This window comes from Rhinolophus sinicus, linkage group LG02 (genome assembly GCF_036562045.2).
Source record: "Rhinolophus sinicus isolate RSC01 linkage group LG02, ASM3656204v1, whole genome shotgun sequence".
Classification (NCBI taxonomy): Eukaryota; Metazoa; Chordata; class Mammalia; order Chiroptera; family Rhinolophidae; genus Rhinolophus; species Rhinolophus sinicus.
Window position 1 is genome coordinate 33,694,219 of NC_133752.1, and position 23,588 is coordinate 33,717,806.

The window sequence follows — 23,588 nt, forward strand, 5'->3', positions numbered from 1 at the left end:
TTACAGCCATTAAAGTTAAAATGTTTTGTTTAACTCTTATTTCTGGGAAAGAATTATTTAGAATCACTGCGAATTCCGTTAATGAAAGTTTCACCTTATTACTAAATGAGTTTTTCCAGTGTTCAATAATTCTTTCCCTAAATCACCTCTTAGGAACTCACAGCCAATGGAAACAGGAGAAAAAAGGAAAAACCTAAACCTCAGAGTTTCTAAGCACAAGACTCATGTTTCCGGGCTGGGCACTGTGAGGGTAGTTTTTGTTTTTTTGGTTTTTGTTTTTTGTTGTTGTTGTTGTTGTTGTTTTAAATAGTATGATTCTTTAAAGGTTGTGATTCTATCTTGCTAGTGGGAAAAAAAATTATCTGCCTTGCGTTTTATAGATTGCAAACTCCTTTAAGATGGGGTGGAGGATGGTGTTTGCAAATGGATGCCTGCAATTCAGTGGCTTTTAGCAGATAATAGCTATTTCCGATACCGCCAGGTTAGCCGGTCCCCTGGTGCTTTTCGGATCCCTCCCTGCGACCCCAACCCCATTCTCCTTCAGACCCTTTACACCCACCCACCCCCACCTTACAGCCCTGGTCGCGCCGCCGGCCTCGCGCCCCCTGCGCTTAGACGCTCGGTGGAACGGCCCATGACGTCATGAGGCCGCGGCTCAATCAGAAGCGGCGTTTGGGAAAATTTAAACTTAAAGGCGGGGTGGCCCGTGGGCTCTGAAGCGCCGGCTGCGGGGGTCTTGGCCAGTTCTCTAGGACCCATCCTGAGAGGATGGCGGAGGAAGGTGCGGTCGCCGTCTGTGTGCGGGTTCGGCCCCTCAGTAGCAGGTAGGTGTGCCAGACCGAGACCAGGTCCCCACTGCGGTCCCCAGCCCGGCCGAGCCCGAGGGGTCAGTCCCCCGACGTTTCCCAGAGCTGCTCCTTCCGGTCACTGCTGCTGAGTAACTCGGCCGCTTACCCACTTTGTGCCTGGGTTTCCTTCTCCATAAAGTGATGGGGAAAGATCGGAGATCTAGAAGATACTTCCCAGCTACAGGATTCTTTTAAATCACATATAACTTAGTCTCGCTGACGTTTACGACCTTAACCTTGAGCTGCACTGCCTTTACCCCATCTGCGCCAATCCACCACACCCACCCCCCAGGGAAGTCGTATCGGAAAGATCCTTACTGGCACTCATCAGTTAAGTTAGTCATTTTACACTTAACTGTCTCTCCCTCTTTTCTGGGTGCTCCTTGAGAGGGAGGATTAGTCTGTCTTTTTGCATTGTATTCAGTAGGCACTCAAGACTGTTTCAGACGATGACTGAATTCAACATTCAGAAGGTTGAATGACTGATATTTACCATGGTGGATTTTTTTAGTACAGTGCACTGTACTAAACAGACATTGCCATAGTTGCCCTGTGGCGGGGGGGGGGGGGGGGGGCAGAGAATAAAGTGAAAAATACTGAATGTTAAACGTTGATACGGGAGTAATAAATGGTATAGAGAAAAGACAAGGAGGGGAAGAAATAATCTGTGTCACTGGCCTTGGCCCCAGAATGCTAGCATATTTTGTGTTTGAGAAATATCTGTTAAATTTTACTGGGTGCTTAATGAGTATATGAAGATGGGTCATTTCCTATTTTTAAGGAGCATATTATCTAATGCATTAGAAGACAGCTACATAAACCATTACAATACATCTTAACAAGTGTTATAATAGGCAGGTGGAGAGTGTTTTCTAGAGGAGTCATAGCCCTTCAATGAAATGACAGGTTGGGGGAGAGGCAGGACGGGTATCAGGAAACTCCTGACACTTTGAATGAATGAACAAATAGTGAAGTTACTTAATGGAAACGTCAGTCAGGGTATTCCAAGCACGGGAGAGGTTGAATCTGTTATCTCGTGGGAATCTTCAGGTAGTTGATTTGTGTGGAGTTAGGATTCATATAGGAATTTAGAAGAAGATAAGGTTGAAGAGAGAAATAAACATGATGCAGGTCTCATGTGCCATATTAAGGATTTCAGATGACTTTAGGTGAGAGGGACGTAATCAGAGTTGCATTTTGAAGCTACCCTTTCAGCTGCCAGTACAGGGTAGGAGGGTGGGAGTGGAGAGCTTCAGAAGGAAATTCCCATTAGAGGGCAGGAGGTTCCTGAAACCCCATTTAAAAGTATTGACCTTGCAAAGATGGATTTTCCATATTTCTCTTATATATGATATAATTCATTACCATCTTTTAAAATATTCTTCAGCAGGTGAAATATTTTAAATTATCTTTCATATAATATGGCTTCTGTGACCAGTTATACTAACATGCAGTGTTTTATTCTTTTAGAGAAGAAGCTCTTGGAGACGATACCCAAATTTGTTGGAAAACTGGCAATAATGCTATTTATCAAGTGGATGGGAGTAAATCCTTCAATTTTGGTAAGCTTATAATAGCATCAAAAGTTAAACTGTTATTCTTTTTCTATTAAGAGTACAAAAGGCTTATCAGTAATACTGAATTTGTCATTAAAGATGAGACTAACCCTTCTATAAACTGCTTCAGTGGAAACTTTAAAAAATTGTCCATCCATCATGTATGATAAGTAAGCTAATAAGTTGATGTTTGAAATACAGTTATAATAAGAGTGTCTTATGACTAAAACTATCATTTTTCCTCTTATTCATTAATGTATTTGTGGCCTAAAATTCCGTGAGGCTAAAATATGTTACATAATGTCAAGTCATCTTTAAGGTCTTTCAGTTTAGTATATTCTTTCCACAATTATTTACTAGAAATCCCTTTAGAGAATAAATAGTGAAGATATTACTTCTTTGTCTGCTAGGATACAATAAGGACCCACCCCTGCTTTTGTTGGAGCTTATTATAGTAGGAAAAAAAGCTATCCACAATTAATTATACTTATGGTGACCTAAGCTTTGTGGGAATTTATAGAGGGCGACAAAGTAGTCCTGATGTCTGAAATGACACCCTGAATTAGGACCTGCCAGATAAGTGACAGCTAGCTAGGACAAAGAGAGTTGGAGGCCCTAAAGGTTTACTAGGCTGATTGTTGTACTGATTTAACATGTATATAGCACTGCCGGTGTGCCAGTGTTCAGAGCACTTCATAATATCCATTCATTTAATACTCTAGCAAGGCCATGCAGTAGATACAATGTAGTAGGTACCTTCCCTTTTTAAAGGTACCACAGAGCAACGGTGAGGTCCTCTCAACAACCTTAGGAGTAAAAGTGATTTTGTTGTCAAATTAGTGTTAAGCTAGAAAACCTTAACAAAACATACAAGGTTCTGGAGCAAAGATGTATAGTAGAGAAACTGATTCCTGGGAGAGGACTGTTTGAGAGTATTAACATAATTTTTATAAAGGTAAAACAATATTTGGCAGAGAGTATAAAACCAAGAGTAAGGGATGCATTCAGACTTGGGTACTACAGGTTCTCAATAGCCATATATGCCCATAGAGGATTTTCGCTCATCCACTTATCTGAAGTAGATGGCATTGAGATTTGAATCATCCTGCCATCTCCTTATTCAGAAATCATGACGCCTAAGCAGCCTTCAGATGGCACTTTGGTTTTCCATATAGTTCTGCTGACAGGGCAGATGAGTGGTCCTGGTACAAGCAGTGTGATCATTGAATTTTTCATTGTAGGTCGGTAATTTCCCTCCTGATTCACAAATCCATTTCTTGTGAGCTTTTTAATGTGAGGCTACCACTGAAAGAGTGGTCCATTTTTAGTATGCTAACAAAAGCAGAGAACCGCATCCTAGACTAGTGAACTCATCACTGCAAATGCTACTCTAAACCCAGCACTTAGCAGACTGCCAACTGGTTTTTGCCTGTAAATTCAGCTTTTCTCAGTATTTTTCTTCCAAATGTCTGTGTTTCTTGGTTTAGTTTGAGGTAGGCCTTCTTGCTAGATAGGTTATATACTGTTCTCATTTCCTAAGTATTAACCATATGTTCCCAATAATTCTGAGGAAGATGATATAGTACGTCTGTTTTACAAATTAGGGAACTGAAGCACAGAGATATCAACGACCTTGCCCAAAGTCACACAGCTTGTAAGTGACAAAACCAGGATTTTCAGACAATCTGATTACAGCCCTCCATATTCAGTCAGCCTCTATTCTCTACTGCCTCTTGAAGGCACAGAGTATAGCTGACTTGTATTTTTCTGTGTGAAGACTGATACATTTTACCTTATAGAGAAGTACATTTTCAGAAGACCAAGAAGTTGAAGAAAATATTGTGTTTTAAATATTTTATCATACCATATACTGGCAATTTTATTCTTTGAGCAACTACTAATTCGGAATGCAAATGCAGTTTATTTTTTGGTTTAACTTCTTGTTTTTTTGTTTTGTTTTAGATCGTGTCTTTCATAGCAATGAAACTACTAAAAATGTTTATGAAGAAATAGCGGTACCAATCATAGATTCTGCCATCCAAGGCTACAATGGTTTGTATTCACTGCAGAAACATTTTAGTCCGGGGTGTCTGTTTAGCAAGTATTGATAGTTTTACACACTATAGATTCATTTTTAATCTTTGTATGTGTGTGCGTGTTGTTTTTGCAGGTACTATATTTGCCTATGGGCAGACTGCTTCAGGAAAAACATACACTATGATGGGTTCAGAAGATTACTTGGGAGTAATTCCCAGAGCAATTCATGACATTTTCCAAAAAATTAAGAAGGTAAACAACTTAGCTAAATTTCTAGTTCATACAGGTAAACATAATAGTATAGCGACCTTAGTGTTCTCTTGTAATGATGAAAGGAGGTAGATTTACAGTTCTCTCTTGATTATCCGTGGGGAAAGAAGATAGGCGTGACATAGACTCACTTTTTCCCCCATAAGCTTACTTCATAGAGCTTATAGTTCTTTTCATTCCTTCCCTTGAATCCTGAAGCAGTAATACTCCCACCACAGAGTGGGCATTAAGGAACAGGAAAGTGTTATCAGAATGGTTAGTTCCTCGTTACCTTTGTTCAACCACCAGTGAGTACCAAGGAGCAATAAAAATTAGATGAAAGCAGGGGGCTGGATAAGGCAGCCTAGTTACCTAATAGTTGGTATTATTTAAATTAGTTTTTTTCAGTATTATTTCAGTGATTTTTAATACTTTTTGAACATCTGTTGATAGGGTCTTATTTTGAGCTGATAGAGTTGGACTAGGCACTCTGCTAATTCTATGATACTATACTTTCATTATTTCTAAACCAGTGCTTTTGCTTATATATTTTTGTGTTTATTATTGTCAGTCCAGAATGATAGGGGATTTTTTTGTTGTTGTTTGTTTTACCAAGATAATTTCTCAAACAATATGTTAATATTTACTCTAAGCACTTAGGCAGTCAGTAGTAGGTTTTCATAACTGGATGATCTCTGATGTTTTTACATATTTTTTTTCTTCTAGTTTCCTGACAGGGAATTTCTCTTACGTGTGTCTTACATGGAGATATACAATGAAACCATCACAGACTTACTCTGTAACACTCAGAAAATGAAGCCTTTAGTAATTCGGGAAGACTTCAGTGTGAGTAGCAGACTTACCTATTGGGATTGTTGTTCTTGAACATTTCCCTGCCGTTTCTGTATTTTTGAAAGTGTCTCCTGTATCTATGGTTTGTTTATTGTTCATTTGTTTTGTTTTCTTTCTTAGCGTTTATAGAGGTCATCTTTTAAGCAACATGTATAGTGTTTAAATACTGACACCTGTAGTAATTTGGCGTAAGTGCCTAAAAGAGCAAGATGGAAGTTTCAGGTTAGAATTTGGTGAGCTTCGATACAGGCAGTAAACTGTAGGTTTACCTGTTATTTTCATACTGTAGCTCCCGTTTTGCACTTTTAACTTCTAAATTGAATTCTGTTATCGTTGGCACCTGCTTTTTGAGATGCACACTTTTAAGTGACTTCTGTTTCTCTCCTCTTCCCATAATTAAAACTTGTTTCAGAGGAATGTGTATGTGTCTGATCTCACAGAAGAAGTTGTTTATACACCAGAAATGGCTTTGAAGTGGATCACAAAGGGAGAAAGTAAGACTTTGTTTTGTATTCCTTCAAAACACTTGTAGAAACTTCAATTGAATGTAATTAGGCTTCAAATCACACGTTTTTCATTCTTACGCTAAAATAAAGGTTAGTGCCTTCCTTTGGATTTTAATGTACACAGCTGAAATATGACTCGTTTTTTACAGAGAACAGACATTATGGAATTACAAAAATGAATCAAAGAAGCAGTCGTTCTCATACCATTTTTAGGATGGTAGGTAATTCTCTCTCCATTTGGTCTTTCCAATTAAGAATGCAGTAATTTTTCTACAAGTTGCCTTTTCCATCTAGATTTTGGAAAGTAGAGAAAAAGGTGAACCTTCGAATTGTGAAGGATCTGTCAAGGTGTCCCATTTGGTGAGTATTGATAAACCATGATGATGTGCCATATGGGCCAAAGCAAAATTAATTCAGCTGCTGAATGTTTGGTTTCATAAGAACTGTTAACGGAACTAAATAGTTAAAACCATCTATAAAGTGGTAGTATAACTAGTGCCATCTGTAGCGTGAAATTACTAGCTGAAATGGAGGAAGAGTTCAGAGGCTCTTTCTTCCTATTATGTTATGGCTGCCATCTCCTAAAATTTAGAAATAAGGACTGTAGGATGTGAGGCTTTTCTTAACCAGTAATGAAGGAGGGTTGGGGGGATAAAATGGGGGTATAAATTGTTTTTGATTTTTATATACATTTAAGAGTTAAAGTAATCTTAGAATTTGGTGGTGGGAGAGTGTGTTTTGTCTTCTTAGTCTCACCTCAATTCTAATAGAATTGAGACTTGCGAGATAAAAGCCTAGGGGGGATGGTTTAAAAATAAATCACCTTCAAGTTCATTCTTAAGTATAATAAGAAAATATGTATTATATTCTAAACATAATGTTTTACTATAAATCCCTTGAAGGGAAGAATGGTATCTCCTTCATCTTTGTAGCCCCAACACATTGTACATAGTTTATATTCACTACCTGTTTGTTGAATAAGTGACTATAAGCATTATGCAAACATTTCTTTTTCCCACATAAATAAACCTCCCATCGCTGCACATATATCATTTCTCTCTCTTCATGCTTCTTTCCTGTTCCTTACCATTTTTGCTTTATTCTCTGTCTTCAGGGTCTAAATTCCTTCGCTTGATGTGGGATGTGATGTAAGATTACTGTATTTGATTTGAAAACTTCAGGGGAAAAAGTAAAATCTATATGTTTGTTCATTTTCAGGTTTTCAAAAATCAGAGTCTTAATTAAACACCTCATTTTAGTTCACCTCAGTTGTTTTATTGTACAAGTAATAAAATTTATTTTAGTAGACTAGTCTTGCTTTGATCTAACAACAAAAAAACCACAAAAGCTAACTTCTGTTTTGATTTACAAACTTGGCCTGCGATATTGCACTACGAAACTTCTCATAAGTTAGCTCTAATACTCTTGATATATTCAGTGATCCATTTGGTGATTTTTCTCATATAATTTGATTCTCTGTCTAAGAACCATACATGCTATCTGGTCAGCCTTCCTACTGACTCTTAGTATCTTCTTGGGAAGAAGTCTTTTCCAAAGAGTCATTTCCTGTCTCTTTGGAGGTAGCTTTTGAGTGTCTCTTGACCTTTCTGTGATGATAATATCCAGGTTCTCTTAGCTGGGCATTTTCTCTGTTCCCTTTTGTGGCTTCTTGTCTCCTACCCTCCTAGTAAAAACACAAGATGTTCTGTGGCCTTTCTTACATCATGTGCTTGCTCCCAGACATTCTTTCTGTTCTTGTTTCTGTTACTGATGGCCAAATATTTATTTTACCCAGAGTCTCTGAATTCTAATTCATGTCTTCCCAAAGATTATTATAATTGTATGTCTCACTGTTGTCTCAAACTTCAGCGTATCTAAAGCCAAATTAATGTCTTCCTATCATTGTGAATGTTCCTTTTTTCTAGTAGTACAGCATCGTCCTAGTCATGTAGGCTGGAAACCCAAGTCATTTTTGACTCTCTGCTTTCCCTTTTGTCCGGTTATCACTGTTTCTTACTGATTCCATCTTTCATCATTCTCGTGGGTGTCGTATTCATTTAGGTTCTCATCTGTTACATTACTATTATAATTCTCCCAGACCTGGCTTCTATGACTCTGGACTTCCTTTCTTCTGTTTGTTATGCAGATTTCCAATGTTATTAAGCACGGCTTTTGTTGTGTCACTTCCTTAGACCAGATCCGGCCACTCTTGACCAAGCTAACTTTACCTACTGCTCCACATGAGCTCCTTCTCTCTTACAGATTTCTTGGGCCTCTTAGTGTCTTTGAACACTAATGCTTGTTCCCATCTTTATACCTTAATTTATGCTGCCTTCGTCACCACTTTGCCCTGTCATGTATCTAGGTCATCTGTAGTAGATACTCTACAAGAAAGATTAGACTTCTCTGAGTATAAATCTCTGACTTTATTTTAATGCATTAAGAATATTTAGTGAGCTTTTACCATTTTGTGAGCACAGTACTGGGCTGTGAGATTTAAAAAATAAAGAGGCCATCCCTCCACTATTACTCTCTCCGCTGCTACCTCCCTAGCACAAGCCACCATCCTCTCACACTCAGATTCCTGCACCAGCCTCCTTACTGGGCTCCCTGCTGCCACTTTTGGCGCCCCCCAGTCCATTCTCCACCTAAGGGCCATAGCTGATCCTTCAGAAAGTTAAATCAAGACATGTCACTCTTGCTTAAAGCCCTCTCATGGCTTCCCATTACAGCTAGAAAATCCAGACTTCTTGCTCTTGTTTACCCTGTCTTGTCTTAGCTCTACTTACCCAACTCGGCCATGTCGCCCTTTCTATTTTTTGAAATAGAAAGCTCATTACTGCTTTGTGACTGTGTGTACTGGCTGTTCTTTATTCTGGAGTATGGTTCCCTTGGTCTTTGCATAGCTGACTCTCTCTTCTCTATCATTTCAGTTCTTAGCTTAATGGGAGGTCTTCCCCAACCACCCAATCCAAAGAACCTCTGTCCCTTCCTCTTTCCACTTCTAGCACTCTCCTTAAATATCTGTGTTATACTTACCATGATATGTTTCTTACCTGTTTGTCTTTTTCTCTCTTCCCACCAACTTCCTCCTCTCCTCATCCCACCCTATGAAGAATATGTTATATGTGAGCAGTTTATATTGTCCAGTTCACTGCTGTATCCTTAGCACTTAACATACAGTCGGTCACTTTTTTTCAGCATTTGTGAAATGAAAGAGAGGTCCAGGCTTTTAAAGAATCAACAGTGTATTCAGAGACACAAATGACTAGCTCAGCACTCTTAAGAATATGTCATATCTTTAAACATCTAGGTGCACAGTTGAAAGAGCAATTCATTCATGGTGTGGGGGATGAAAGATAAAGTTAGCAAAGCTACTCTGAAGCTGTAACATTTGCCTTTGGTCCTGAATAAATAGTAGGGTCGTACTAGAACATTCCAACTAACTGAAAGGGAGTGGCAATTGATTGTGTTTAGAAGTGTAGAAGCACATGAGGTGTTTAGGGCATAGGGAGTAGTTCGTCTAGATTTAAGGATAAGTAATAGATAGGTATAAGGCTAGAGCAACACAGGTGCCAGATTATAAAGAATCATATTCACCATGGTAAGGTTTTGAGCTTTGTGTAGGAAGTAGAGAACCTATTCTGGCAGCATTATGGAGGATACATTATAAAGACGGAACAAGGTATAGAGATCAGTTTGACTCAGAAAAGGGAAGGCCTAGACGGTGGGGTGGGAGACAGGGCTACAGATGTGGTATTCAGATAAACCATGCGTTTAAAAATGTTCTTTCGGTTGTTTGGATTTTATTATTTCAAGTTACACTTCCTAAAGGTTTATTTTCACCTATCTTACAGAATTTCGTTGATCTTGCAGGCAGTGAAAGAGCTGCTCAGACAGGTGCTGAAGGTAATGAAAACTCATGCAATGTGTTGGTCTGAATGTTTTCCTGTTCTTTTACAGAATAAAAAGTGCGGCCATGCATTTTAGAAACTACTAAAGTAATGGCAATAATAATTTTATGATAGAAGTCGTTAATGTAAAAAGCTGCTTCATGTATCTAGCTAATTATCTACTTCAGCTACTAAAATAGCAATTAAAAAACTAAAACTATGCAGTTGATGGGATTGTATATCTGGAAAGCTCAAGAGAGTACCATGAAAATCATCTAAATTTTCATAATTAGTAAGGAAATTCAGAAAGGTAATGGGGTACAAAATTAATGTACAGACATTAATAACTCATAATCCAAGCAACCAGTTAGAATATTTAATCTATAAAAAGACTCCATTTACAATAATGACTTAAATGATGTAATACATAGGAAGAAACTCAACAAAAATTACACAAGACTGAAATAAAGAAAACTTTAAAACAGACCTGAAGGACAACCAAATACTGAAACAAATGGAAAAATATACTTAGATAGGCAGGTTCAAATTCAGAAAGATATCACGCCTTTCTGTGTTAATTTCCTACAATGACATAGACGCTCAGCTGAGTGTGGTCTGTATCCACCAAGCCAGTAGCTCCTCAGACCTATGAACATGAACTAAATGCATGTTGTTTTAGGCTAGCTTATTAAGAAGCAATATTAACAGCAGTAGTTGAATAATGCACCTGTGAAATAACAGCTGTTCAAAATTACTTGTTGCGTATTTTTTATATATGTGGTAGAAAACCTTCATGTCCCTCAACAGGATGCTAAGTAAATTAACTCTGATGCATTCATACAATGAAATTCTGTGCTATTAAAAAGAATGAAAAAGATCAATATTTACTGATGTGATATATTGCCAAGTGAAAAAAAGCAGTGCATGAGAGTGGGTTTTTAATATGCTACTGTTTGTGTAAAAAAGAGAGGGGAGAAATGAATATATATGGACTTGTATTTCTAAAAATCTCTAGAAGAATAAACTAATAGAAGTTTTCCTGGTACAGGATCAGGAATTGGTTGAATAAAGCATAAAAAAGCGAGAGCTTTTTCAGTGTCCTTTTTCTTTCTTTGATATTTGAGCCATGTGAGCATATTAACAATTTAAAAATGAGAACTTTTTTTATTGTAAACCTATAGGAACTAATTTGGTTGTAAGTCTGTAGTTGCTTATTTTTGGATATTTGGAAAAAAATAGATTTGAACTGAGGAGTTAGAGAGACTCTTAGGAAATGGGCTTTTCCTCCCTTTGCTTCTTTTCTTGGTCATCTTTTTCCTTTTGCTATTTCTCTCAGGTAATGACTTTTCTGATTCATTTTATAGGTGGATATTAAATGTGGGCTCAGATCTAATCCAAAGCATAGACTTTAGCATCTGACTCTTTAATTTCTAATTTCTCTTCAACTTACTGGTAAGCAAGTTCATAATCTAGTACAGAGATCAATTTTAGTTTTCATATTTGTTTAATAAATGTAGGTGTGCGACTCAAAGAAGGCTGTAATATAAATCGAAGCTTATTTATTTTGGGACAAGTGATCAAGAAACTTAGTGATGGACAAGTTGGGTGAGTTTATTCTATTGTACATTTACCTATTAAGGCTTACATTTTTCATTAGGTTGAAAATTGTAATAGTTCAATGAAAAATAAATGTACTGATTTCATATATATATATATATATGTATGTATATAAAAGCTATAATGATTTTGAGAGCATGCATGGCTTCTTACCCATATGACCATGACTAAATTTACTTCCTTATTTTAAATACTTTTTACTTAGTAGTTTTTATCTGCCTCCTGTAACCTGTAAAGAATTAATTTTTAGAACTGTAGCTAATTTAAGATTCTGCATTAAAAATAAACCATTTTTGTTATATAAAAATTCTTACTCTTTTTCTTCCCAAACTCATTTCTCACTAAGAGGTTTCATAAATTATCGAGATAGCAAATTAACACGAATTCTCCAGAATTCCTTGGGAGGAAATGCCAAAACGCGTATTATCTGCACAATTACTCCTGTGTATTTTGATGAAACCCTTAGTACTCTCCAGGTGAGTTTGATTTTTTTTTCTCAACTGATTATGGGGGGGAATCATCTAGAAGAAAAATATACCTACTTAACCTAAGTTGTAGGGTTTTTTTTTTAGTTTGCATAACATACCTGTTAAAATAAAATTAATGTGTTGTCTAGTAAATAACATTTTTTAATTGTCCCAAACTTAAGCATTCATATCCCATCTCCACAATTTTTGCCACATCCAACCCTTTTACTGAAATTGACTTGATATTTTTCTTGAAATAGCTCACTCTTTTTTACTTAATTTATTATAAAAGAAAACTTTATATCAGTCCCATAAATGAAAAACTGGTATAATTTACAACAAGTAGAAGGTGTGACCCAAGAAATTGTGTGTGTGTGTGTTTGTGAATGTGTCTAACAAAATAATTCTTAAATTCCTGCTAGTTTATTGTTGCCTGCTTTGACTCTGAGCCTAAGGACTGCATTTTCTATTTTTTCCTGTTTTTAAAAAAAAGGCAAACTAAGAGATATCAATAGAATAGCTTTCTCAATGAAGGATTCTGTGTTATTTAATAGTCACCTTCATTATACACCCACTTAAAGTTACTTCTGATACTCATACTCTTAAGAAACATTGCTTTAAATAGCTAGTATTGAGCACTAGATCAACGTACTGTCAGAGAAACAAAGATAGAAAATAGTCCCTGGCTGCACAGACTATATAGTCTGATAGGGAAGATAAGACCTGTCATCCACCCTGATTACCTTGATTAATAGTTAAGTGGCTAATACATAGGATAGAGTTCAAAGGAGTGATGGTTTTGACTGGAAGTAATACTTCAGGTGGAGGGAGCATTTGCACTGGACTCTGAGGGGTAGATGGGATTTTTGTAAGCCAATGTTTGTAGTTTCTGTGTTGGTATCTGTCTTTAAGATATTTCTTTGACTGTCCTGAAGACTAACAGCCAGGGTAAGTTACAGGTATTGTTACAGGAACATAGAATGCTCTTTGTGTTCAAATGTATTAAGCTGCCTGGGAAGAGCATTGATTTTTATTTACAAAACTTAATTACAAGAAACCTATATGTTATGGACAAAAATAATTTTTTCAATTCTGAGCACTTAACACTCTTGTATATTTTTTACAGTTTGCCAGCACTGCTAAATATATGAAGAATACTCCTTATGTTAATGAGGTATCGAGTGATGAAGCTCTCCTGAAACGATATAGAAAAGAAATAATGGATCTTAAGAAACAACTAGAGGAGGTATGAATGAACCATGCATTTTTCAGTAAAGGATAGGGACAGATATAGAATTGAAATCTGCCTAAATGCTCAGAGACTTAAATCATGGGTACCTGAGTTCTGCATTTTCAACTAAGAAGAAATCAGCTCATAAAAGTTGTAGCTTAATTTACTATAAACTGAAAGATTTGGTTTCTTGAAATTATTTTAGATTTTGTTTCTCATTTCCAAAGGGCAAAATTTGAGATTTTCAAATGGGCCAAGTAGAAATACTTTTTTTAAATTGTCTCAAATAAATAGGGAATGAAGTTAAAAACAGAGACCGTGTATGGTTACTTAAAACTTTTTGTAGTTGTATGTCATCTCCTTTTCTATCCCTACAATAGCAATCTAATAAAATATGAAATAACATAATCACTTATTATTGTAATTTATTTGTTTTAACAATCAGGGTCCCCTATTTCATAAAAATCTTACATTTTAATGATCTTTTTAAAAATGAGCTAAAATATGGGATAGTCTTGTAAGAACATCTCGTTCTTTGCTGTAGGTATTCAGGTCTCTGCTTTTCTGACTTCTCTGCCTGTTATATATTTTTAGACAATTAATAGAATTGCTTTAACAGCATTGTTATAATCTTATACATGGCATGCAGAATATGGACATGGGAAGAAATGTATATTTTACTTTATTATCAGTTTGAGAAATTGTTATAGTAACTATGTATTGGTTTTCTGCAGATAGGGTATTTTATTTCAATAACATTAGTATTTTATGGTTCACAAAAAATTAATATTTTAAGATACTTTCAAGGTTTTAAAACCTAGCAATATTTATCATTAATATAGCCTAATATTATATTCTGTAGGTTTCCTTAGAGACTCGGGCCCAGGCAATGGAAAAAGACCAATTGGCCCAACTTTTGGAAGAAAAAGATTTGCTTCAAAAAGTACAGATTGAGAAAATTCAAAACCTAACGCGGATGCTGGTAACGTCCTCTTCCCTCACATCACAACAGGAATTAAAGGTACAATTTAAAAGTTGACAGCTTAAACTTGGTATATAGAGAATAGAATTGGTGTTCTTGTATGTTTATAGTTATGCGTTTCTTATCTTTTGACATAGTATATTCAAGAAACCCCCTGCTTTTGTGTTGATGTATAAAGATCAACACCACCTAAGAGGTTTGTTGAAAATACCCATCCCTGATTCCCACAGGTAGAAATTCAAGTTCAAGAAGTCTGGAATATAGTCAAGGAATTGATTTGAAATGTGCTTCTTAAATTCTAATGAAATTGATTAGATGGTTGGGAACTACAGGTGTCTAGAATATGTGGGAATATTTTCTATTTAAAGAAACAAATACTAATCTCAGGAAAATTGACCTAGAGTATAAATCAACATAGTGATCAAAATTCTGGCTTCCAGTTTGTGCTTTTTTACTAGAGTGGGGATTTATGTATCCAGCAGATATTTTGGGGGTATGATGGCGTCATGGTTAAGAGAAGGGCCTCTGGAGCTGGACTGCCTGGATTTAAATTCCAGTTCTGTCGGTTCCTAACTCTTGACTTTGGGCAATTTCTTAAATACACTTAGCTGCAGTTTTCTACTCTGTGAGATAGCTTGATCCCTACTAAGACTGATGTGAGAAGTAATATAGAATGTGCTTAATATTCTACATAGCAAATCCTCAATAAATGTATGCTATTAAGGTTATGATTAACAGACATTATGTTCAAATCAAAGACACTCAAGAACTACTTGACTGAGTGATGAGTAGGAAATAACCCAATGGAAGGTATAGGGAAGAGTGGTTCAGGAAGACATCTACATGTACAGAAGTTGTGAAAAAAAACATATTTCTTGGACTTAACATGTTCTGGTAGCAGGGACATTTTAAAGCACAATGAAGGATTTGAACATTGCATTATGCTAAGGACAGGGACAAGCCCTGTAGTTAACATAATCAGAATTGCATTTTAGAAAGCTGTGCACTTAAGATTGATTGGGCCTCTAAGGACTGTGGCTCTGGAGGTGGAAAACAGGGATAAATTAAAGAGCTCTTTGGGAGGTAGACTCAACAGGACTTTGTGATTGTTTACATGTGGGGGTCAGGGAAAGGAAGAAGGAGGTTTCCAGAATGACTTTCAAGCATTTCCAGGCTGCCTGGGAAGAGGGTAGCAGTATTTGTTGAGTTAAGGAATACTGAATGAAGAGCAGTGGAGCTGCTCAGTATTGATTTGGGACATCTCCAGTTTAAGGTGTCAGACAGTTAAAAATGCAAATGTATGATAATCAGGTGAAAGCTATGAAATGGAGGTATCCATTTTGGCATTAACTACTTTAGATTCAAATAAGTCTTGGGAATGGATGAGCTTGCTTTGGGAGCATGTTGAGAAGGAAAAGAACAGAGGGCCAAAGGCAAAATCCCAAGAAATACCTAACAACTTTGTAGATAAAGGCAGAAAAGAATCCCTAAAGGAGCCCAGGATTGCCCTAGAATTAAGGAAACCAGGTGAGTGGTAACGAGAGGAAGAGGATATTTCAGAGACGTAGTGGTGTCACATTCTGCTGAGAAGTTACATAAGATATGTAGACAAAATTGTTTTGGATTTAGAAACAAGATGCTCATTGCAAAAGCAATTTGAGTTATGTCGGGAGTGAAAGCTACTTTGCATTGGGCTGAGATGGCCCAAAGGGATGGGATCTTAAATACAGCAGAAGGGTCTGGCCTTGAGGGAGAAAGACCTCTTCATTTTAACAAGGACAGAGGAAAGGATAGGCGTCATTATAAGTAATGCTTTCATAAGATTAGCATATATTTTCTTTGTGAAATAGATGGTTTCACTTTTCTGCTGTAATGGCGGGAGATGGTAGAGACAAGTTCATAGACGTGCTAAGGGTTTGAAATAGATTAGCCTTTGTAAGGAATGGAAAAGAAAGCCGACATGGGGGAGAGAAGTCTGGCCAGGCAGCATTAAGGACCCCGGTGGTGTTGGCAGCCAGTCCTTGGGCTTGTGGCTCTGACAGCGTTCAGGAGGCTAAAGGCTCTGGAGGGGGTGAAATACAGCTGAGTGTACACTGTGTTGGAATAGGTGTGGGGAACAGAGAATGGGTCAAACAATTTGAGGCTGTTGACCCAAAAACATGATTGAAGTGATCATCTATGGAATCTAAGATGATGGAATGAGTGGGATGAGAACCAGCAGGGAGCTGGCAAGAAGAAAGTAGCAGATCAAGGGAATAGAGGTCCCTCGTAAGCCAAATAACTAAAATGGGGTTAACTGAATCAATGCAGTGGAAGGATAGGAACTGTGGTTAGAGCAAGAGGTTTAAGTTTATAAGTTTCAGATTAATCACAAGGTCCAGGAGTGGGTTTGGGAACAAATGGAGTTGAGCTGAACGTCACTGGATTCAAGGATTTGTAAGACTAGGCTTTTGCAAGCAGGCGGTGTCATTTCAAGCAGAAAGGTGTTATGTAGTAGAGGCTTCATGAAAGCATGCAGTTATACAGATACGTATCTGCATTATACAAATATCTGCATGGTACAGATAATCTTGAGAGGTGATGCAGTGGAATGGCTAGTGGATAGGCTCTGAACTGACAGACATGGGCTCAGCCACTATTTGGGAGTATGATTGTACACAACTCCTCCAAACTCTCTGGACCCTCAGTTTTTCTATAAAATGGATGTGGTGATAAAGGATTGTTGAGAGGGTCAACTAAGATAATGTTGTACTAGTAGGGGGACAAGAGGAGAATGGTAACTGTGAAATATGGAAAAACACAAACAGGAGGTGAGCAGAGGAAGAAAAACCAGCAAAGTGGAGTGAATGGTGAGGACAGCTAGCTGAGTGGGATAAGAACCAGGTAACAGAGGAGTCCCTGAAGGGATAAGGAAGAAGACAGTGTAGAAACCAAAAGAAAACGGTAATTAGAGAGAAGGAGTCAAGAGTTTGTTTTTAAAAACAATCAAAAGGAAACAGACTTGAACATTCGTAGTCTGAGAGCAGGGAGCCTAGTGAAGACGAAGTTGAACAGATACCTGAGGGAGCGAGATCCCAAGGGAGACAGGAATGCATGAGGTTAGGAGCACTGATGGAGGCATCGGCTTCACCAAATTAGGAGAGAATTGGCATTATGCAGGCCCCATGACAAGATGTACCTGCTGAAGGAAATTCACATGAGCTACCTGTGTGTTCCTTCCCATTAAAGTGGGGGCGTACCCGAAAGTGCTTTTGGTAACTGTGGTGGAGGCGGCAGCAGCTGTGCCTTCTTTATAACAGCAGATTACGATAAGGATTGTGAGTTAACCGATTTCTTTCAATTAAGTCCTAGAAAAGCTTGTACGTAAAGATTCAAATAAACAGTGAAATTTAAATAGTCTTATCAGGTTTATTAGGGGGTTAAACACTGATTTGAAAAGTTGAAGTATGTTTTTTTCTAATCTCAGTTTGTCCTTACACTGATAAGATATTAAGCTAGGCTTAATAAGAATTCTACCAAGTCAATTATTTTTTAAAATGAAAACTAGTTCCCTTGTTTTTATTATGTTTGAGCTCAGATCTGGGTCAGGTCATTTTGATTTTTTTTCCTCTTTAGGCTAAAATAAAACGAAGAGTCACTTGGTGCCCTGGCAAAATTAACAAAATGAAGGAGTCAAGCTATGTAAATGAATTTAATATGCCAATGAATATAACAATAAAAAAGCATAAGTCTTCTGTAAGTTCAGTAGGAGAAATTGATGAATGTGAGTGTTTTTTCAACTCCTTTTAATTATCAAAGCAGCTCTGCAAAGGGTGACTACTTATAACTCCATTAATATGATAAACACTTTTAAATAAAACTTGTGTGTTTTAGATGTAATTACAATGGAGGTAATGATAAAAATAAATAATTTAGGAAAGTTCATGAAGTTTTCTATTTGCAGATCTCTTAAGAATAATGCACTGTCATTAAAACACTTAAGACATATTTTTATTATTTATTTTTGTTCTAATCATTATCCAATTAAATTAGTATCCATATATCATCTACCTTAAACTTTGCTAATCTTGAAAGGATAGCATTTATAGGAAAATATTTCAAAATTATGTCTCTAATAACATTTTAAGATTTTTTTAGGTGCATTTTAAAACTTACATTGACCAAATCTCAAATTCAGAGTTTGTCCTTTTTACCTATGTTGTATTAAGGATCCTATAGTTTATCACTTGCTCTAGCCAGTGATCTTAATTTACACAATAAGTGATCACATCTGTTAATGTACTCTTGGCAATTGTACTGTGAGCACATATTAGCCAATTTGAGCTTATTACCACTGATCAGAATTTTTAAAATAATCTTTAATTTGAGTTTTAGGAAACTTAACATGTTTATGAATAAATTTCTTTCCTCCTGAATTACAGCTGTCTGTTCAGAGGCTGATGTTTTCAGTAACACTCTTGATACATTAACTGAGATAGAGTGGAATCCAGCAACAAAGCTACTAAGTCAGGTAACTTACAGAACATTATCCTTTTACTCTTTTAAAAATTTATTTGTTATTGGTCTTTACTATTGTTGTAGCACATTACTACCTCTTGCTTAATTTCAGTAACAGTTTGGTTCTAATTAAGGCTTCCCCCACTGGTTACACTCTCAGTTGACAACTGTGCCATCAGAGGGAAGCTAAAAACTTTATAAAACAGGTGTATGGTGATAGCTAAACGTTTGCATCTGGTTCTTATCAACAGATCTTGGAATCTATGATTTTTCTTTTTATTTTGCCTTGGGCAATATCCTAAGGGTAAAAAAGGCTGATATTAAAAGTGTCAACAGTCTCAGGCATATAGTAGAATTATACATCAGAAAGGGGTAAAATTGCCAAATAATAATGGAAAATAAAGTAAATGTATATGGTCTTATCACAACTTTATTTTTTTTATTTTTTTTTTATTTTTAAATATATTTATATTTCTTTTTTTATATTAGTTTCATGTGTACAAAACAATGTAATGATTAGACATTTACACACCTCACAAACTGATAACACCCCCCAAATCTACTGCCCCTCTGACATCTTATGTAGCTGTTACAATACCATTGACTGTGTTCCCTATGCTGTACTTTATATCCCATGACTATTTGCATACATACTATATATTTAATTATAGTTAACATTCAGTATTATTCTACATCAGCTTCAGGTGTACAGCGAAGTGGTCAGGCAGCTACACAATCTATGAAGTGATCCCCCTGATAAGTCCAGTGCCCATCTGGCGCCCTACATGATCTTTACAACATTATTGTTTGTATTCCCCACACTGTATTTCACATCCCCATGACTATTTTGCGACTACCAATTTGTACCTTCTAATCCCTTCACTTTCTCCCCCATATCCCAAACCCTCTCCCTCTAGCAACCATCAGTTTTTTTTCTCTGTGTCTGTTTTGTTTGCTCGTTTATTCTGTTCTTTAGATTCCACATATAAGTGAGATCATATGGTAATTGTCTTTCTCAGTCTGACTTATTTAGTATACTATCTTCTAGGTCCATCCATGTTGCAAATGGTAAGATTTTATTGTTTTTTATGGCAGAATAATACTCTGTTGTATAAATGCACCACAATTTCTTTATCCAGTCATCTTTGGGTGGGCATTTTGGTTGTTTTCCATCTTTTTTTTTTTTTTAAGGAGGGCGCAGCTCCCAGTGGCCCATGCTGGGATCGAACCAGCAACCTTGGTGGTGTTAGCACCACGCTCTAACCAACTGAGCTAACCGGCCACCCCTGTTTTCCATATCTTGGCTATTGTGAATAGTGCTGCCATAAAAGGAGTGCACATATTTTTTTGAATTAGTGTTTTAGATTTCTTTGCATAAATACTCAGGAGTGGAATTGCTGAGTCATAAGGTAGTTCTATTTTTAATTTTTTGAGGAACCTCCATACTGTTTTCCATAGTGGCTGCACCAATTTGCAATCGCATCAGTGCACAAGGGTTCCATTTTCTCCATATCCTTGCCATATCCTTGTTGTTTGTTGACTTATTAATGATAGCCATTCTTACAGGTGTGAGGTGTTATCTCATTGTGGTTTTAATTTGCATTTCTCTGATGATCAGTGATGTTGAGTATCTTTTCATATGTCTGTTGGTCATCTGTATGTCCTCTACATCAAACTAAAAAGTTTTTTCACAGCAAAGGAAACCATCAACAAAACAAAAAGACATCCTACTGAATGGGAGAAGATACTTGCCAGTGATATATCTGATAAGGGGTTAATATCCAAAATTTATAAAAAACTCATACAATTACCAAAAAAGCAAACAACCCAATTAAAAAACTGGGCAGAGGACATGAAGAAGCATTTTTCCAAAGAGGACATACAGATGATCAATAGACATATGAAAAGATGCTCAACCTCACTAATCATCAGAGAAATGTAAATAAAAACCACAACTTTAGAAATAAGGAATTCTGTAGTGAATTCCTTAGTAAATTAGATTCCATGTTTACTTTCTAGGCTGCTAATGTTCAAAGTAATACGTATAGTTTTATATATGTAATTGTTAAAGAAAGCTTTATTTTAATTTTGGAATAAAATTGCAGCGATTTGGAGGAATTATTAACCACTATAGTTAGTTCTAATTAGTTAAGCATTATAGGTAAAGTGCTTTTGTGTCCCTAAAACATACTCTAGAAGTTTGTTGTTTTGGGAAAATCCCCAGTATTAGTTTAGTTTTTGTTTGGGGTTTTTTGTTGTTGTTTTTAACTTGGTTTATCTCTTTCTCATAACAGTGTAAAAAACAGAAACAGGTCTCTGTTGAGTATGATAAAATCTAGCAGCCATTAGTATTTTAGAGATCAATAAATGATACCTCTGTTTTACTTCCTAAATTCAGAGCCTTCTGAGAACTAAAACAGGGGTCAGACAAGTGAAGTAAATTATTAGCTTCATTACTGAGGAGCTTAAGGACCGGTGGTAAAACGGACTTCCCATTATGCACTCTAAATCCTATTGCTGACTAAGCTTTTCCAGTCAGGCATAGGCGGATCATTTGTTTATATGATTTTTTTTTTTTTTTAATTCTACCCCTTTCATAATAGTCTACTTCTATTCTAAGTTAGCTAGTTTACCAAAATGCAAACGCTTTATTTTACTATGGATCAAACTAGACTACGAGGGTGATATTGAAAAAGAAAGTGGCCTAAACCAACAAATGATTCAAGGTTAAATTAATTATTTGACTAACCCAAATTTCAGTTAAGGAAAAAAAGAGTGTATCATTTGAATTCTCTCTAACTTAAATAATCTGGTTTTGTTTACAATAGGAAAACTTAGAAAGTGAGTTGAATTCACTTCGTGCTAACTATGATAATCTGGTATTAGACTATGAAAAACTACGAAGAGAAAATGAAGAAATGGAAATAAAATTAAAAGAAAAAAATGATTTGGATGAATTTGAGGCACTAGAAAGAAGAGCAGAAAAAGATCAAGAGGTAAAGATGGAAATGTGAAACTAAAGTAGAACAACAGTTTTGTAAGAAGTTCCATTCTCCTATAGATACTTATTTGTAAGGTTGAAATTGAGGATCCAACTATTTTCCATATGTATACACAGTTTAGAGAATTTAAGAAATAATTCATTTATATTATCTTTAAAATAGTTAAATCATTTGTTTCACTTGTGCTTATGCACAAAAGGAAGAAGGGATTAAAAACATCTTTGGGAAGGTTAGTGAATCTGCCTATTGATGGATTTGTGTTGAAGAAATTTTAACATCCAACTGAATGTTTTATGTATGGATACTGCATATTAATGGATTTTGTTTTCTTTAGAAAATATATTCCTAATAGAACATTATTAGAATAGCTGGGGAAGCTAATTTTGCACCTTTTTCCATATAAGAGAATTACTGTGAAAATTAGTATAACTAATACTAAATACTTTTAATGAAATTTTTAGAAATGAGACAGATCACTTACATTTTCAAAGTATATATTGGGCTACATGTTAAGAGAACATAATCTAGAGACCATGAGACTTTGGGGACTCAAATTGTCCAAAAGATTCAAGAAATTTCTTAATGCAGAGAGTCCTTAACATAGAGTTCACAGGCACTATGATTTTTTTTGCAGAATTTTTGAATGTGTATTCATTTTTCTGGAACAAGAATCCATAACTGGTATCAGACTTGTAAAATGATCCATAAAGCCCCCCAAAAATAAGAGCCAGTGTTTTGGTATAGTTAAAGTATGAGTTAATTTACAGATACTTCTCAGATTTCTATACGGATAGCCCAAAGGGACAGGATCCTTTTTCCTCAGAATCATTGTTTAATTTCTCACCCTCTTTTCCTTTTTAAAAGGAAAAAAGAGTTCTGTACCAACACTATTATTTCCATTCTACCTACAAATTAAAGTAACTCCTACATTTCACAGGTATTACAGCCTGAGAAGCAAAAGTCTGTAAGTTTTCCAGAGTTTCATTTAACTTGTTTTAAAATTTGCATATTAACCAAATGCAAAATATCATGAAAAGAATATGGGACTTCAGGCAATAAAACTGGGTTTTATTGAAAGGGAGTGGCCTAGTGTCATGGTCTCCGGAGCCAAACTCTGGATTTAATCCCCAGTTTTGCTGCTGACTAGCTCACTACAGATTCAAGCCTGGTGTGTGTTATTGGCAAGGTCTTGAGAAAGTCAAGGTCTACTTCCTGTATGTCTTCACTCTTGAGATTAGATCAGGTGCTTGCCAAGGTCCTTTCTAACTCCAAAATTTCATCTAATTTTTTTGTATATTTCTTGTTATAAATAATATGACATGAAATTAACTGTGGGCATATATGTTACAATAATTTCTCTAATTTTTTCTTACATCACTTATGTATTTAATTAATAATAAAAACAAGCTCACTGAATTTAGTCATATGCAAAAAGATTACAAAATAACACAGAATATATGACTTGAATATCACATCCCTATTTTTTGTTTCCTTTTTAACCACAATCAAGGGGGGAAATAATACTATTCAGTTTTACTTGAACACAAATTGAAATTCTCGGTTCTGTAAGGTAACCTAAAAGATTAACACATTGCGTACGGATCACGAGAATCTTCATGAGGGATTTAAACCCCGCCTTACGCAACGTGTTAAGTAATAAAACTTACTCTATTCAAAGACAGTTTTATAATATCCATTCCATGTTAAACTAAAAACATAAGTCTATGTGCATACAGTAAAATATGTTCCAAAACATACACTTTGGGGAAAAGATTAACAAAAAAGGAATGAAAGCAAATTATGGCCTTAGGACATGTGCCCTAGTTTGCCTAAGGATTTCATCAAAAATCA

General features: G+C 36.1%; 1 protein-coding gene and 1 non-coding gene across 5 annotated transcripts in view; one reads left to right on the forward strand and one right to left on the reverse strand.

Annotated features, from left to right (window-relative positions):
• Positions 1 to 668: 668 nt before the first annotated feature.
• CENPE (centromere protein E) overlaps positions 669 to 23,588 on the forward strand; it is a 64,898-nt gene continuing 41,978 nt past the window's right edge. For all 4 annotated transcript variants that reach the window (XM_074322872.1, XM_019738883.2, XM_019738884.2 and 1 more), the window contains exons 1-16: positions 669 to 824; positions 2,319 to 2,410; positions 4,367 to 4,456; positions 4,575 to 4,693; positions 5,417 to 5,536; positions 5,955 to 6,036; positions 6,198 to 6,265; positions 6,343 to 6,408; positions 9,906 to 9,957; positions 11,459 to 11,546; positions 11,905 to 12,034; positions 13,152 to 13,271; positions 14,119 to 14,277; positions 17,854 to 18,001; positions 18,660 to 18,748; positions 21,564 to 21,731. In XM_074322872.1, the coding sequence (XP_074178973.1) occupies positions 769 to 824; positions 2,319 to 2,410; positions 4,367 to 4,456; positions 4,575 to 4,693; positions 5,417 to 5,536; positions 5,955 to 6,036; positions 6,198 to 6,265; positions 6,343 to 6,408; positions 9,906 to 9,957; positions 11,459 to 11,546; positions 11,905 to 12,034; positions 13,152 to 13,271; positions 14,119 to 14,277; positions 17,854 to 18,001; positions 18,660 to 18,748; positions 21,564 to 21,731 (1,647 nt within the window). In that variant the 5' untranslated portion in view covers positions 669 to 768. The remainder of the gene's footprint in view (positions 825 to 2,318; positions 2,411 to 4,366; positions 4,457 to 4,574; positions 4,694 to 5,416; positions 5,537 to 5,954; positions 6,037 to 6,197; positions 6,266 to 6,342; positions 6,409 to 9,905; positions 9,958 to 11,458; positions 11,547 to 11,904; positions 12,035 to 13,151; positions 13,272 to 14,118; positions 14,278 to 17,853; positions 18,002 to 18,659; positions 18,749 to 21,563; positions 21,732 to 23,588) is intronic.
• On the reverse strand, positions 19,944 to 20,017 carry TRNAV-AAC (transfer RNA valine (anticodon AAC)). Its single transcript has one exon. It is a non-coding gene; the product is annotated as a tRNA-Val (tRNA).